We start from the raw sequence: 15532 nt of genomic DNA, 5'->3' as shown, positions 1-15532 counted from the left end.
CAGCAGCAACTGTACACCGATTGGCCACGTCCACCAAGCTGCAACAACCACCTTTGTAAGCTTTGGCACATTTACCTGGCAATGACCATGGGGAACAGTCTTCATTGGTATGCTGTTTTCTGTTCCCAACATTTATGCATCTGAATGTATTCTAATGAACTGTGCCTTTGGAAAGTTGGGTGGAGAAAGCAAGCCTCATTTGTGTAATTTTTAAAAATGGTTTCTAATCAAATGGGTGTATTCTGCAGCTACACAGGAAAATCTATGTTGCTGTGGGCATATTGATCAATGATGGATTCCAAGTCACTTTTATAATATAGTTTCAATGTATGACTAAAATATTCAGCAATCATGCATTGTGTTGAACAATGCTTAACCATCTCTGTATCAAACTAAGGCATGTTCATTAACACTAGATTTTAGTAAAATGAAACATATGTTCCAATAACTTGAAATACTTTGTTTTTATTAGTTGGAACCAGGAGAAACTCAAGTCTTCCTGAATGCTTTCAGCCAGCCAAGCAACTTTCGAGACGAAGGCCTTTACTTTAAGAATCTAACCTACTTATGTGTCAGAGCAGATAATAATTCAGTGTACGGTAAACATGTAAGCTGAGATATATTATTATTGATATAAAAATAGACTCATATTGAATTTTTATTCAACCTATACTCAGAATTTCAATTGTACTTACTGTTGGGTCCTTTTGTACGTTTCTATGAACTGGTTGGGCTCAAAGACTAATTGCTCTGAATTAGAAATGTTTAAGGAAAATAACTATTTAAATAAGCATTTATCACTACTCTCTGTTTCCTGTCACTCAGCCAATTTCTTATCCATATGCCTACTTTCCCTTTTATTCCATGAGCTAGAATTTTGCTCACAAGTCTGTTGTGTGACACCGTATCAAATGCCTTTTGAAAATCCATATACATCACATCAACAGCATTGCCCTTATCAACATTCTCTGTTACCACCTCAAAAAACTCCAGCAAGTTAGTTAAGCATGATTTCCCCTTAATTAATTCATGCTGGCTTTCCTTAATTATCCCGCACCTGTCTAAGTGACTATTGATTTTGTCCCGATCTATAGTTTCCAGTAAAAAGCAAAATACTGCGGATGCTGGAAATCTGAAACATTACTATTTAAATGATAAAAAGGGTGGTAAAAGAATGGGTAGGGCCGATTAGGATAAAAAAGGAGACTTGCATGTGGAGGCAGGGGAAGTAGTGGTGATATTAAACAAATACTTTGCATCTGGCTTCACAAAGGAAGAGGATGCTACTTAGGCCGAGGTGAGAGAGGGGGTAACTGGTGCACTCAAGGAATTTACATTGAGAAGGAGGAGGTGTTAGAAAGGCCTATCTTCACTTAAAATTGATAAGGTACCAGGACTGGATGAGATGCATCCAAGGATACTGAGGGAGGTGAATGGAAATTTCAGAGGCACTGGTGATAATCTTCCAGTCCTCCTTAGACATAGGGGTGGTGCCAGAGGATTGGAGAATTACAAATGTTACACCCTTATTCAAAAAGGGGTGCAAGGATAAAGGTGGCAACTACAGGCCAGTCAGTTTGACTTCAGTGGTAGGGAAACTTCTGGAAACTATAACAAAAGCAGAAAATGCTGGAAAAACTCAGCAGGTCTTTCTCTCCACAGATGCTGTTAGATCTGCTGAGTTTTTCCAGCATTTTCTGTTTTTGTTTCAGATTTCCAGCATCCGCAGTATTTTGCTTTTTTCTGGAAACTATAGATCGGGACAAAATCAATAGTCACTTAGACAAGTGCAGGATAATTAAGGAAAGCCAGCATGAATTAATTAAGGGGAAATCATGCTTAACTAACTTGCTGGAGTTTTTTGAGGTGGTAACAGAGAAGGTTGATAAAGGCAATGCTGTTGATGTGATGTATATGGATTTTCAAAAGGCATTTGATACGGTGTCACACAACAGACTTGTGAGCAAAATTCTAGCTCATGGAATAAAAGGGAAAGTAGGCATATGGATAAGAAATTGGCTGAGTGACAGGAAACAGAGAGTAGTGATAAATGCTTGTTTTTCAGATTGGTGGAAGGTCTGTAGTGGAGTTCCCAGGGGTCATTGTTGGGACCCTTGCTCTTCTTGATATATATTAATGGCTTAGACTGTGGTGTGCAGGGCATGATTTCAAAATTTGCAGATGATACAAAGATTGGAAGCATTGTCAACTGTGACGAGGATAGTCTTAAACTTCAAACGGACATTGGTGGATTGGGCAGTCAAATGGCAGATGAAGTTCAATGCAGAGAAATGTGAGGTGATTAATTTTGGCAGGAAGAATGTGGAGAGACAGTATAAAATAAAGGGAGAAACTCTAAAGGAGGTGCAGGAACAGAGGGACATCGGTGTATATGTACACAAGTCATTGAATATGGCAGGGCATGTTGAAAGAGCAGTTAATAAAGCATATGGTATCCTAGGTTTTATTAATAAGGGCATTGAGTACAAGAGCAAGGAGGTCATGTTAAACTTGTATAAGACACTAGTTAGGCCTCATCTGGAGTACTGCATCCAGTTCTGGCATACTTGAGGAGGGATGTGAAGGCATTGGAGAGAGACAGAGGAGATTCACAAGAATGATTCCAAGGATAAACAACTGTAGCTATGAGGATAGATTATAGAGGTTGGGTCTGTTTTCCATAGAGAAAAGAAGGCTGAGAGGAGACTTGATAGAGGTATTCAAGATCCTGAGGGATATGGACAGGGTAAATAGTGAGAAACTGTTTCCTCTCAAGAGTGCATCAAGATCTAGAGGGCACAGATTCAAAATAATGGGCAAAAGGAGTAGAAGGCATGTGAGGAAAATTTTTTTTCACCCAGAAGGCGGTTGAAGCCTGGCCTGAACTTCCTGAAAGGGTGGTGGAGGCAGGTTCGATTGAGATATTCAAAAGGGAATTGGATTGCTACCTGAAAAGAGAGAATGTACAAGGTTAGGGGGATAAGGCAGAGGAGTGGGACTAGGTGGAATGCTCTTTCGGCGAGCCTGTGCAGACTCGATGGGCCGAATGGCTTCCTTCTGCACTGTTGTGATCCTGTGAACTGTAAAAAGATGTGAATGAATTGTTAATATCTATCAACTTTAAAATGAAAGGATTAGAGAAATTGAGTTACATTTGGTTCAGTGTTGTGTACTGCATTTTTGAGTTTTTTATGCAGGGCATATCTTTGAGTCAGCAATTGTTTACAACTTCAAAACTGATATGTTATGAATTAAGCTGTTTAACAACTGGATGTTGGTTTCTTTCAACAGGAAAACATGGGCCTGGTGTTAGTAAAAACAGGATCATATATTATCTGTGCCACTTATAGGGAGGGGATGTATCCAAGTGTGTGTGTTGAAGCTGCAGAGAAACTTGGTGAGTATAGGGAAACTGAATTTATAAAACAACTGAAGTTAAGGCTAAGAAGTGTAGATCCTTATTTTTGTCTGCTTCCCCATTTTCTACTGTGAACACTGCAATTGTAACGCTAATATTACAAACATTGACTTACTTTTGGTATCTCACACAAAACCCTCCCACCGCAGTTTGAGTGGGCCTCAAGTTAGGTGATCAGTACTCCTATGCAAATAGCTTTGCAATGCAATTTTGAGTTCAAAGAAGTAAATAGGACTCCAACCCAATTTTGGTAGTGTTTAACACTGAGTCTGTTGAGTGTGTTACAACCTTTGACTTGAAAGCACTATAAGAAAAATCTGTAATTCCTTTAAACTGTTTGTGGAATCTGTAATTGTTCTTAAGAATGTTTGAAAAGGACTTTTAAAAGTTTGCTTTAATTGTAAAGGGGTCAATTGTAATTTTCATTGATAATGAGAAATACTGGTCCATGTGATCTGGCAACCCTGACCTGGAAGCAGTACCAATGTGGATGAAGTTAAGATACAGATACCGTGTAGCCAGACACAAGGGAGAGCTTTGTGGAACTGGAGGGTGAAGGCCCAGATGCAGACACAAAGAGAAAGCTGAAAGAGACGGAAAGAGGGACACACTGAATTCTCATAAGGAGAAGAAACAATTCTCTCTCAGAAAGAGGCCAATTTTTTTGTTTGGCAGTAAAGTAGACAGGAGCTCTCCGAGGCAATGGGTGAGCAGGCGATAGGGTCTAAACCTGGAAAGCTGTTTGAATTGCTCAGAGACGCTAAAGAGCTGGTATTTTCCTAAAAGTGGCCAAACCGTGAACCCAATGTTGTTGGTTGGTTGAAAAGGAACTCTGGAAAGCTACACCACCAGGACTGTTGTAACCCGAGGGCGAGAAGATTCATGGAGGTGTGCCTTGTTAATGATAATTATACCCATGAAACCCGGTGGTTGGGGGGTGGGGGAAACGGTGAGAAAGGTGTTGTCAGATATACTTCTAACCTGCCCTACGTGAATGAAGAACAGCATATTGTGGAACTGTGCAATTGTGGAATGCCATATTTGTACGGGGAGTAATGCAGGTGCTTTGTGGCTCTATAGGATGTATCTTTGTTGTACCGACTATTTAAATTGAAATATACCTTTTTATTTGAAGTATCATTCACCTGTTAATTCAAGTTTAACTTACATTGATTCTGATTTGTGAAGATGATTTCCCTTTCACTGAACCATGTTTTGACGCTGTCTGATTGTAATATGATTTTCTAAATGTGCTGCTGCTATGTCCTCAATAATGGATTCTAGCGTTTTCCCAATGAAAGATGTTAGACTAACTGGCATATAGTTTCCTGCTTTCACCCTGCCTCCTTTCTTGAATAGTGGTGTTACATTTCCGGGTTTCCAATCTGCTGGGACCCTTCCAGAATATAGGGAATTTTGGAAACTCGCAACCAGTACATCCACTATGAACCGGTTGTGCTCAAAATTGTACTTGGTTGGGTTTTGTGCACTGTATTGTTGAGCCTTTTATTCAGGGCATCTCTGTGAAATAACAATTGTTTTCGTAATACTACTTCAAAACTGATATTGTGTTATAGACTCTTCCATTAGGAAAAAAAGGGCCTAGTGTTAGTGAAGACAGGATCATATTATTATTATCTGTGCCACTTCTTTTAACACCCTAGGATGCAGGCCCATGAAATCATAAGACTTGTTAGACTTTAGTCCCATAGTTTTCCTTGTGCTTTTTCTCTACAGATCATGATTGTTTTAAGTTCCTCCCCTTTTGCCTCTTGATTTTCTACTATTCTTGGGATGCTTCCTGTGTCATCTACTGTGAAGGCAGATGCAAAATACTTGTTCAAAGTCTCTGCCATTTCCTTGTTTCCCATTATTAATTGCACAGTCTCACCCGCAAAGGGACCAGTGCTTACTTTAGCTATTAATTTCTTTTTTATGTACTTGCAGAAACTGTTACTGTCTGTTTTTATATTTTTCGTTAGCTTCCCTTAAAATCCAATTTATCCCTCTTTTTTTTAGTCATTTTTTTTATTCCTTGTGGGATGTGGGCATCACTGACTAGGCCAGCATTTATTGCCCATCCCTAATTGTCTTTGAGAAGGTGTTGGTGATCTGCCTTCTTGAACTGCTGCAGTCCATGTGGTGTAGGTACACCCACAGTGCTGTTAGAGAGCAAATTCCAGGATTTTGACCCAGTGACAGTGAAGGAACGGCGATATATCTCCAAGTTAGGATAGTGAGTGGCTTGGAGGAGAACTTCCAAGTGGTGGTGTTCCCATGTGTCTGCTGCTCTTGTCCTTCTAGATGGTAGCACCTGCGGGCTTGGAAGGTGCTGTTGAAGGAGGCTCGATGAGTTCCTGCATTGTATCTTGTAGATGGTACACACTGCTGCCACTGTGCGTCGGTGGTAGAAGGAGTGAATGTTTGTGGATGGGGTACCAATCAAGCGGGCTGCTTTGTCCTGGGTGGTGTCAAGCTTCTTGAGTGTTTTTGGAGTTGCACTCATCTAGGCAAGTGGACAGTATTCCGTCACATTCCTGACTTGTGCCTTGTAGATAGTGGACAGACTTTGGGGAGTCAGAAAGTGGGTTACTCGCCTCAGGATTCCTAGCCTTTGACCTGCTTTTGTAGCCACAGTATTTATATGGCTAGTCCAGCTCCACTTCTGGTCAATGGTAACACCCAGGATGTTGATAGTGTGAGATTCAACAATGGTAAAGCCATTCAAGGTCAAGGGGTGATGGTTAGATTCTCCCTTGTTGGAGATGGTAATTGCCTGGCACTTGTGTGGCGTGTGTGTTACTAAGCCTGAATATTGTCCAGGTCTTGCTGCATGTGTACATGGACTGCTTCAGCATCTGAGGAGTTGCGAATGGTGCTGAATATTGTGCAATCATCAGCAAACATTTCCACTTCTGACCTTATCATGGAAGGAAGGAACTGATGAAGCAGCTGAAGATGGTTGGGCCTAGGACACTATCCCGAGGAACTCCTGCAGTGATGTCCTGGAACTGAGATGATCGACCTCCAACAACCACAACCATCTTCCTTTGTGCTAGGTATCACTCCAACCAGTGGAGATCTTTCTTCCTGATTCCCATTGACTCAAGTTTTGCCAGGGCTCATTGATGCCGCACTCAGTCAAATGCTGCCTTGATGTCAAGGGCAGTCACTCTCACCTCACCTCGGGAGTTCAGCTCTTTTGTCCATTTTTGAACCAAGGCTATAATGAGGTCAGGAGTTGAGTGACTGTGGCAAAATTCAAACTGAGCATTAGTGAGCAGGTTATTGCTAAGCAAGTACCACTTGGTGGCACTGTTGATGACTCCTTCCATCACATTACTGATGCTGAAGAGTAAACTGATGGGGCAGTAATTGGCCAGGTTGGATTTGTCCTGCTTTTTGTGTGGAGGACATACCTGGGCAATTTTCCACATTGTCGGGTAGATGCCAGTGTTGTAGCTTTTTTTTTTATTCATTCACGGGATGTGGGCTTCGCTGGGCCAGCATTTATTGCCCATCCCTAGTTGCCCTTGAGAAGGTGGTGGTGAACTGCCTTCTTGAACAGCTGTTGTCCATGTGGTGAAGATACACCCATAGCACTGTTAGGAAGGGAGTTCCAGGATTTTGACCCAGTGACAATGAAGGAACAGCAATATATTTCCAAGTCAGGTTAGTGAGTGACTTATGGGGAACTTCGAGGTGGTGGTGTTCCCATCTATCTGCTGCCCTTGTCCTTCTAGATGGTAGTGTTCATGGGTTTGGAAGGTGCTGTCTAAGGAGCCTTGGTGAATTCCTGCAGTGCATCTTGTAGATGGTACACACTGCCACTGTGCGTCGGTGGTAGAGGGAGTGAATGTTTGTGGATGTGGTGCTAATCAAGCGGGCTGCTATGTCCTGGACTGTAGCTGTACTGGAACAGCTTGGCTAGGGGTACGGCAAGGTCTGGAGCACAAGCTTTCAGTACTATTGTTGAAAAGTTTTCAGGGCCTTTGCAGTATTCAGTGCCTTCAGCCATTTCTTGATATCACATAGAGTGAATCGAATTGGCTGAAGACTGGCATCTGTGATGCTGGGGACCTCCAGAGGAGGCCAAAATGGATTATCCTCTTGCCCCTTCTGACTGAAGATTATTGCAAATGCATCAGCTTATCCCTTGATATGCTGGGCTCCCCCATCATGGGGATATTTGTGGAGCCTCCTCTTCCACCAGAGCTTAGACCTGATTTGTTGGCTGTGGGATCACTTAGCTCTGTCTATTGCTTGCTGCTTATGCTGTTTGGCACGCAAGTCGTCCTGTGTTCTAGCTTCACCAGGTTGACACCTCATTTTTCGGTACGCCGGGTGCTGTACCTGGCAGGCCCTACTGCACTCATCATTGAACTACGGTTGATCCCCTGGCTTGGTGGTAATGGTAGAGCGGGGGATATGCCGGGCCATTAGGTTACAGATTGTGGATGAGTACAATTCTGCTCTGCTGGTGGCCACAGCGTCTCATGGTTGCCCAGTTTTGAATTGCTAGATCTGTTCAAAATCTATCCCATTTAGCATGGTGGTAGTGCCACACAACATGATGGAGGGTATCCTCAATGTGAAAACAGGACTTCATGTCCACAAGGAATGGTGCGGTGGTCACTCCTATTGATACCGTCATGGACAGATGTATCTGTGGCAGGTAGGTTGGTGAGGATGGGGTCAAGTATGTTTTTACCTCTTGTTGGTGCCCTCACCACCTGCCACAGACCCAGTCTTGCAGCTTTGTCCTTTAGGACCTGGCCAGCTTGGTCTGTAGTGGTGCTACTGAGCCACTCTTGATGATGGACATAGAAGTCCCCATCCAGAGTACGCCATGAGACTTAACGGGTTCCAACTGTATACCACTGTGCTGTGACCTCTGCTAGGTCTGAACTGCTGGTGTGACAGGACATACCCAGAGATAGTGATGGTGGTGTCTGGGACATTATCCATGAGGATGACTGTGTCAGGCTGTTGCTTGACTAGTCTGTGAGACAGTTCTCCCAATTTTGGCACAAGCCCCCAGATGTTAGCAAGGAGGACTTTGCAGGGTCTGGTGCCTAGGTCGATGCTAGGTGGTCCATCCAGTTTCATTCCTTATTGACTTTCTAGTGGTTTGATGCAACTGAGTGGCTTGCTAGGCCGTTTCAGAAGCTATTTACAAGCCTGGAATCACATGTAGGCCAGACCAGCTAAGGAGATATCCTTCGTGAACCAGATGGTTTCATGGTTCTCATTTGACTTTTAATTCCAGATTTTTATTGATTGAACTCAATTCAAATCCCGTGAAGGGATTTGAACTTCAGTCCCCAGCACATTGCCCTGGGTCTCTGGATTATTAGTCCAGTGACAATACCATTATGCCACCACTTTCCCTTTCCTTTGTTGGTTTCTAAACTTTTCCCAATCTTCTGGCCCACCACATATCTTTTATTTCAATTTGATACCATCCTTAACTTCCTTAGTTAGCCACAGATGATACATGTTTCTGATAGCATTCTTCTTTCTCAATGGAACATACCTTTGTTAAGAGTTATGAAATACCGTATCTCCTTTAAATATCTACCACTGTTTCTCTACCATCTTACATTTTAAGCTATTTTCCAATTCCACTTTGGCCAACTTTGTAATTGCCTTTATTTAATTTAAGACATTAGTTTCAGGCATGAATTCCTCACCCTCAAATACAATGTGAAATTCTATCATGTTATGATCACTCTTACCTTTACTATGAGGTCATTAATTAATCCTGTATCATTACTCATTATGAGGTCTAAAATAGCCTGTTCCCTGATTGGTTCCAAAACATATTGTTCTGAGAAACTGTCCCAAATACACCCTATTAACTCATTCTCCACGTTACGTTTACCAATTTGATTCATCCAATCTATATGAAGATTATAATCTCCTATGATTATTGCTATACCTTTCTTTCAAGCCCCTATTATTTCTTGATTTACTCTCTGACCTCCAGTATATAGTTATGGCCTATAAACCACTCCCAGCAGTGACTGCTTTTCTTTGTTACTTCTTATCTTCACCCAAACTGATTCTACATCTTAATCTTCCAAACCAAGATCATTTTTCACTACTGTACTGATCTCATCCTTTATTAACAGAGCCATCCCACCTCCTTTTTCTTTCTTCCTATCCTGAAATGTCAAATACCCTTGAATATTCAGGTTCTAGCCATGATCACTTTGCAACCAAGGCTCTATAATGACAATCATATCATACTCATTTATTTCTACTTGTGCTATTAATTCATCCATCTTGTTATGAATGCTGTGTGCATTCAGATAAAGATCCTTTAATTCTGTCTTTTTACCATTTTTCCCTACTCTTACCCTATGTGCTGATTCACTCTTTTGTTTGTACGCTCTGTCCCTTCCTGGCAAAATCTGGTTATCATTACTCACATTGCTACCCTGTATCATTGCCTCATCTATTCCCTTTAACTTTCCAGAACTCCCCTCATGTGAACTTTAGTTCCATAGAAGAGTCATATTGGACTCAAAACGTTGGGCCGTAACCTCCAAGCTCCACAGCGTCTGATTTGGGGGGTACCCCAAAGATGTGCTGGGGAATCCCTCTGGGAAGTTCCTAGGTAAGGGTTTGCATGGCAATTGCCCAGAAGTGCACACTTCTTCTGGACAATTGCACTGTGCTAGGGACCATCCAAAAATGCAGTTTAAATTACAAACTTCAGATGGTTCCACCAGGGTTATACCAATAGTTATCCAGAAAACATTAGAAGAATTAAAACCTCTTCTAACTTCTGGGTATCTATTGTAAAGACTGAGACTGATCCCACGGGATTCCCTTCATAGCCCTGATCCCACAGGGGACTCCCCCAATCCAACTAACCACCTCCCCCCACAGTATCCCGCACCCATCGACCCCCCAACGAGATTCCCCCTACCTGCATGGGACTCCTCACCCAACACCACCGCCCCCACCTACAGGCCCAACTCTTCCTCCCTGACCCAACCCCCCTACACCCCCATATCTGACCCACACCCCCCCAAAATTCCAACCTCCCTCCACCCCCTCCTGATGTCCGAGCCCCTCACCCCCCCGAAAGTCCGGCCCACTCCACCCCCTACCGATGTCCAAATCCCCACCCACTTCCAATGTTCAACCCCCTCAGACACCCCACTGCAATGTCTGATACCCCCAACCCCCCCTACCCCGTCAAATGTCCGAATCCCAACCCCCCCCCCCGCTGCACCCCCTCCTGATGTCTGACTTACCCCACACCACACCCAATGTCCTCCCCTCTCCCCTCCATCCCCACCTCACCTCTGAACACCCCCGCCCCCCAAATCCTTTCCACCTATCTTAGGCTCTTACCTTCTCCCTGGCCTGGCAATTCCAATGAGACTTTTAAACTTATCTGCTTTACAGCAGCTAGTGCCATAAAAAAGAGGCCGTGTCCTCTCTCAATTCAACAGTGCTGGACTTTGACACTGGACTTCAAAGACAGCTGCGCTGCCTGGATCTCGCACAGTCTGAGTTGGAAGGTCAGGCGAGATAGGCCCGGAAGAAATTTGGCATAGGTGAGTGGGCAAGGAGTGGCAATCTGATAGCCACTCTGAAGAAGTTCTAGCCCTTTAACTCTGTTTCTCTCTGGCAAATGCTGCCAGACCTGCCGAGTTTTTTCTAGCATTTTCTGTTTTTATCTTAAAATACATAATTTGAGATAAAATTAGTGAGCATTTAGAATTACATAGGTTATTCAAGGACAGCCACTGTGGATTTATTAAACATTAGTTGTGTTTGATTAATTTAAAATTTTCTTGAATGCATGAAAAGTTGGGTGCATAAAAGGCATGCAGTACATTTAGTGTACCTAGATTTTCAGAAGCCATTTGTTGAGATGTTTCACAGAGACTTGTTAGAAAAAAATCAGGGAAATGGAGCTGAATTTTCACCATGAAGACAGGAAACAGGAGCCGGATCTGTTTTCAGGTCAGAAACCCTCACCTGGGGAGAAACTGGTTATATTTCAGATTTTTGCATGGGGAAACCCTTAATTGATATGGTGACAGGTTTCCTGTCTACTCAGAGCTATTGAGGGTGGGAATGGAGATGGGTCAGATGAAGCATGGGACACATTTAGATTCCTGCTGCAACTATCACTGAGGCTGCTGGTTGTTCTGAGGGAGAGATCTACGGTTTGTACCAATGCCTTCTACAGCACCAGAGCAAAGAAAGATATCACAGTGAAGCCAGAGGTCTGGCACCCAGGGTAGAGCTGCACCTCGTTCATCAATGCTGACCTGGATCAAATGCTGGAGGCCATGAGGGAGAGCAGGTAGGTCCTCTTCCCAGAGCATGGAGGGGAGAGCGCGGAGTACCTTTCATCCTCCTCTCTCACCTGTTGCTCCTGCTCCTCCCTGGATGAGCTGTCTTCCTTCAGGGTCTAATTGCTCTGAAGGCCCACAGCTCTCTGGAAGGCCATGTAATGGAGAGACCACCATAATGACTGAGACCCTTGCAGGAGGATATTGGAGGGCACCATCCAAGCAGTCTGGGCACCAGAACCGCATCATCAGAAGCCCGATGGCCTGCTCACTGGGTGTCCTACCAAGCAGCTGACACTGGTAGCATTGCTTCTGGGATTCCCATAGATAGATGAGTGATCATGTCTTCAAGGTATATTGATCCATTCATGCACTTTGGGGGTTGGAGTGATGGCACCTGTCAGGAAAGCTAGCGCACACATGTTGGTAACTTGTGGTTGCAGTCCAGTTGAACATTGAGGTTGTGGAGGCCCTTCCTGTTGGTGGATCTTACTGTCTGGTGCTTTGATGGCTATATGGATGCAATCAATTATGTCCTGCACAAGGGGAAATCCAGTGATGGAGGATGAACCAAATGACCTCTGTCCCTGCAAGGCCATGTTCATTGTCAAATGAATGTGCTGTCCAGCTCTAGCAAGGAGGGCATCATTGACCAGCAAGGTGAAATGTTGTGCAGCCATTTGCAAGATGCCACCAAGGTCTGCAGCTGATCCTTGGAAGGAGCCAGAAGTGAAGAAGTTCGAGACCACAGAGACTTTGATGGCTATTAGCAGGGGATGACAAACAGTGCTGTGATGTGCATGGTCTTTGGCGATGAGGGCACAAATGTCACTGACCATCTGCTTGGAGAGTCATAGTCTACTGCAGCGCTGGATCCTGGTCATCTCCAGGTAACTCTGTCTTCAGTGGCACATTCTTCTTTGATGCCTTCACTGCTTTCCTGCCCCTCTCCCATGCCTTTCCAATGCCCAGAGTTCTACATGTCCTGCGGAGGGTATTTCCCTTCATCAACACTGGGCCCAAATTCCTACAGGCCATACTATTGTGATTGGCAGCCTTACACCCGGCTGTACCACCCTCATGATGCCAAAAGCAGTGACAAACTTACTCAACACTCATGGGCTGAGTGCCCATTCTCCCTGCCCCTGCGCAGCACCAAGGATACCTAATCAAACACCGAGTGCCCCTTTGCCCCACTAACCCTCTCATGGGGCCAGGATGATACACTGGGGCAACTTTGACTGATTCCTCATTTGTACCCTCCTCCTCTCAGCAGTTCAGAAACTGACAGGTTCTGAAACCTATGCACTCCTTTGAACAGTCCATCCTGCCCTTCAACCAGCCCCTAACAAGCTTTTTAACTAGTTTAATTGACCTTGATCGGATGGATAGCCAGATTCCTCTCCGGTTCTCCCTTTGCCCTGCCAGTGCTGCAATCATTGACAAACCTGCCCAGCACTGGTATTTTCGGGCTCCACCCCTACCTCCATTCCCGCCTTTGTTGAGGGGATGGGCGCTGGCTCCAAAACTTCAGCTCATGGGATATGAGGAAGTAAACAGCATGTATGTAAAATTAATTTAATGAGATAAAGCCAAGTTCTGGGTTTGATGTTAGATGGGTGCTGCTCATAACAAAAGGATTGAAAGTGATGTAGTCCAGAAGTCAGGGCCAGCTTTTACAAAAACATATATTGCCATTTCAGTAAACAATACTCTGTAAAAAACTGATTTTTTTTTTCAATTTACTTTTTGTTTACTAATCAAATTTCAAAAGAAGCATTAGATCTAAGTAGCATATTTGTAAAAAAGATTTCAGCTTTCTGTAGTAATTGAATCAGAGAAGATACATAATTTTGCCAGTTCATAAATATTTTAGACTGTGAAAAAACCTAGCAGTGTAACTTACATAAACATATGTGCTTGCACAAGAGTATGGCACAATTATGTTCCCATTGAAAAAAATAAATCATTAACACAAATCTGTTTCCTCATTTAGGTGATTACTTTAAGTCAAAGGGCCTATGAAAGGATCAAGGACTGGCCTGTGGATTTATTGACAGTACATACAAACATTAAAAAAACACAGAATGAGAAAAGGCCTCTCGGTGAATCAAGTCTACTTCTAAAGACCATGTACATCATGGACTCCACTCTGCCTATTTCCATAGCATTTACACCGTGAACATTTCATCACAAGATATGTATCAAGATTTGTAAATCAGCATAGGAATCTGTTAAGAAGGAGTTTCCTTATAAAGATAGAATTCAAAAACTAGTGTAAAATTGTTGCTTCACACCATTAACAAACTGAAGTTTCTCATTCCAGTTGTGTCTTTGTATTCCTATATTAATTAATGTATTTTTGTCAGAAAATCACATTATCATCTGTGTTGCTTGTTATTATGTAAAATTGCATAGAATATACAGCATTGAAAAAAGCCATTCAGCTCAACTAGTCTGTATTGGTGTTTATACTTCATATGAGTCTCCTCCCATTGTATCTACCTAATCTGAGCCTTTCAGTATTTATTTCTATTCAGTTTTTCTTTCTTGTATTCATCCAGTTTTTGTTTTTGAAAGCATCTAAACTATTTGCCTCGACCATTTCCTGTGATAAAAAGTTTCACATTCTAACCACTCTGAATTTCTCATTTTTCCCTTTTGAATAACCATCTGGTATTTGTGGCCCCTAGTTTTGGATACTCTAAGGTGGAAATATTCTCTCCATATCTACTCTGTCCAACCCATTCATGGTGTTAAAGAGCTCTATTAAGTCACCTCTAAGTGTTCTCAAAGCCCAAACTTGTTCAATCTTTCTCAATTGTAAATCTCTTCCTTCTTGTACTAGAATTGTTTTCATTTATTTTTCACTGATTCCCATTAGCCACTGCCTTTAATGCTTGTCTTTTTCAAATTCAAGATATTACAGCTATAAGTTCTTAATTTAACTGGGAAGTGAATACTTCATGGGAAAATTTGGATTCAAAGTAGTAGTGCATAGGTTTTCAGCCCCTAAGCACTGGAAAAATTAGCCAGGGAACCTTTTCTGTTGAATCCTTGTTTAAACTGGGCTGTGTGCATTTTTGCAGCAAGTCTGGCTGACCCAACTTGCACCCACACAATGAAAGCTTAAATTTAATATTATTGCAGGTAATAATGATCCCTGGTGTACCAGTCTCCCATTGACAATGGCAAAAGAATGCTCCTTGCAGCTCTCAAAGGGGGAGGCTATGTATCTTATTTTTGTTTTAGTGGCTTCTTAGATTGACTTTTCAGTCCAGTACATTGTCAGGGGTACTATCTTTAGATGAGAGAAAAAAAAATCAAGGCCCTCTCTGCCTGTTCACATGGACATAAAAGCTGTAAAGTGCTTTGGGACATTCTGAGACCATGAAAGACACTATATCTACGCAAGTTTTTCTTTCTAAAAAGAAACTATATAAAAACAAGTCTATGGCCAGAATCTTCTGGTCGTCATGTGGGGGCGGGCCCCGCTCGCCGACGCGTAAAATGACACTCGGTGACGTTGGGCGTGTGTCCCAACGTCACTGCACGTCATTAAGATCTTCAGTTAGGCGGGCACGCAGCAGTGTCGTCTGCAGGCCTGCCACACTGTCAAAGGCCCATTTAGGCCATTTAAACACCAGTTAAGCTAATTAACTGAGCTGCCCGTCCAACCTCAAGGTTGTGGGCAGGCAAAGAGCCCAGGCGGCCTTCACATTTATCATGAAATCTCATCCACAGGTGGGATGAGGTTTCATGAAGGATTTTAAAGTTTAATAAAAATTTTTAA

General features: G+C 42.9%; 1 protein-coding gene across 5 annotated transcripts in view; it reads left to right on the top strand.

Moving 5' to 3' along the window:
* The window catches only part of pfn4 (profilin family member 4), a 30886-nt gene extending 16532 nt beyond the window's left edge, over positions 1-14354 (top strand). For 4 of the 5 annotated variants that reach the window (XM_078542056.1, XM_078542057.1, XM_078542059.1 and 1 more), the window contains exons 3-5: positions 473-607; positions 3292-3397; positions 13736-14354. In XM_078542056.1, coding sequence (XP_078398182.1) covers positions 473-607; positions 3292-3397; positions 13736-13764 — 270 coding nt within the window. In that variant the 3' untranslated portion in view covers positions 13765-14354. The remainder of the gene's footprint in view (positions 1-472; positions 608-3291; positions 3398-13735) is intronic. The other variant, XM_078542060.1, reaches the window with a different exon arrangement.
* The last annotated feature ends 1178 nt before the right edge of the window (positions 14355-15532 follow it).

Source organism: Cetorhinus maximus, chromosome 5 (genome assembly GCF_964194155.1).
Source record: "Cetorhinus maximus chromosome 5, sCetMax3.hap1.1, whole genome shotgun sequence".
Classification (NCBI taxonomy): Eukaryota; Metazoa; Chordata; class Chondrichthyes; order Lamniformes; family Cetorhinidae; genus Cetorhinus; species Cetorhinus maximus.
The sequence above is the reverse complement of the archived record's forward strand: the minus strand, read 5'-3'. Positions and strand labels throughout refer to the sequence as shown.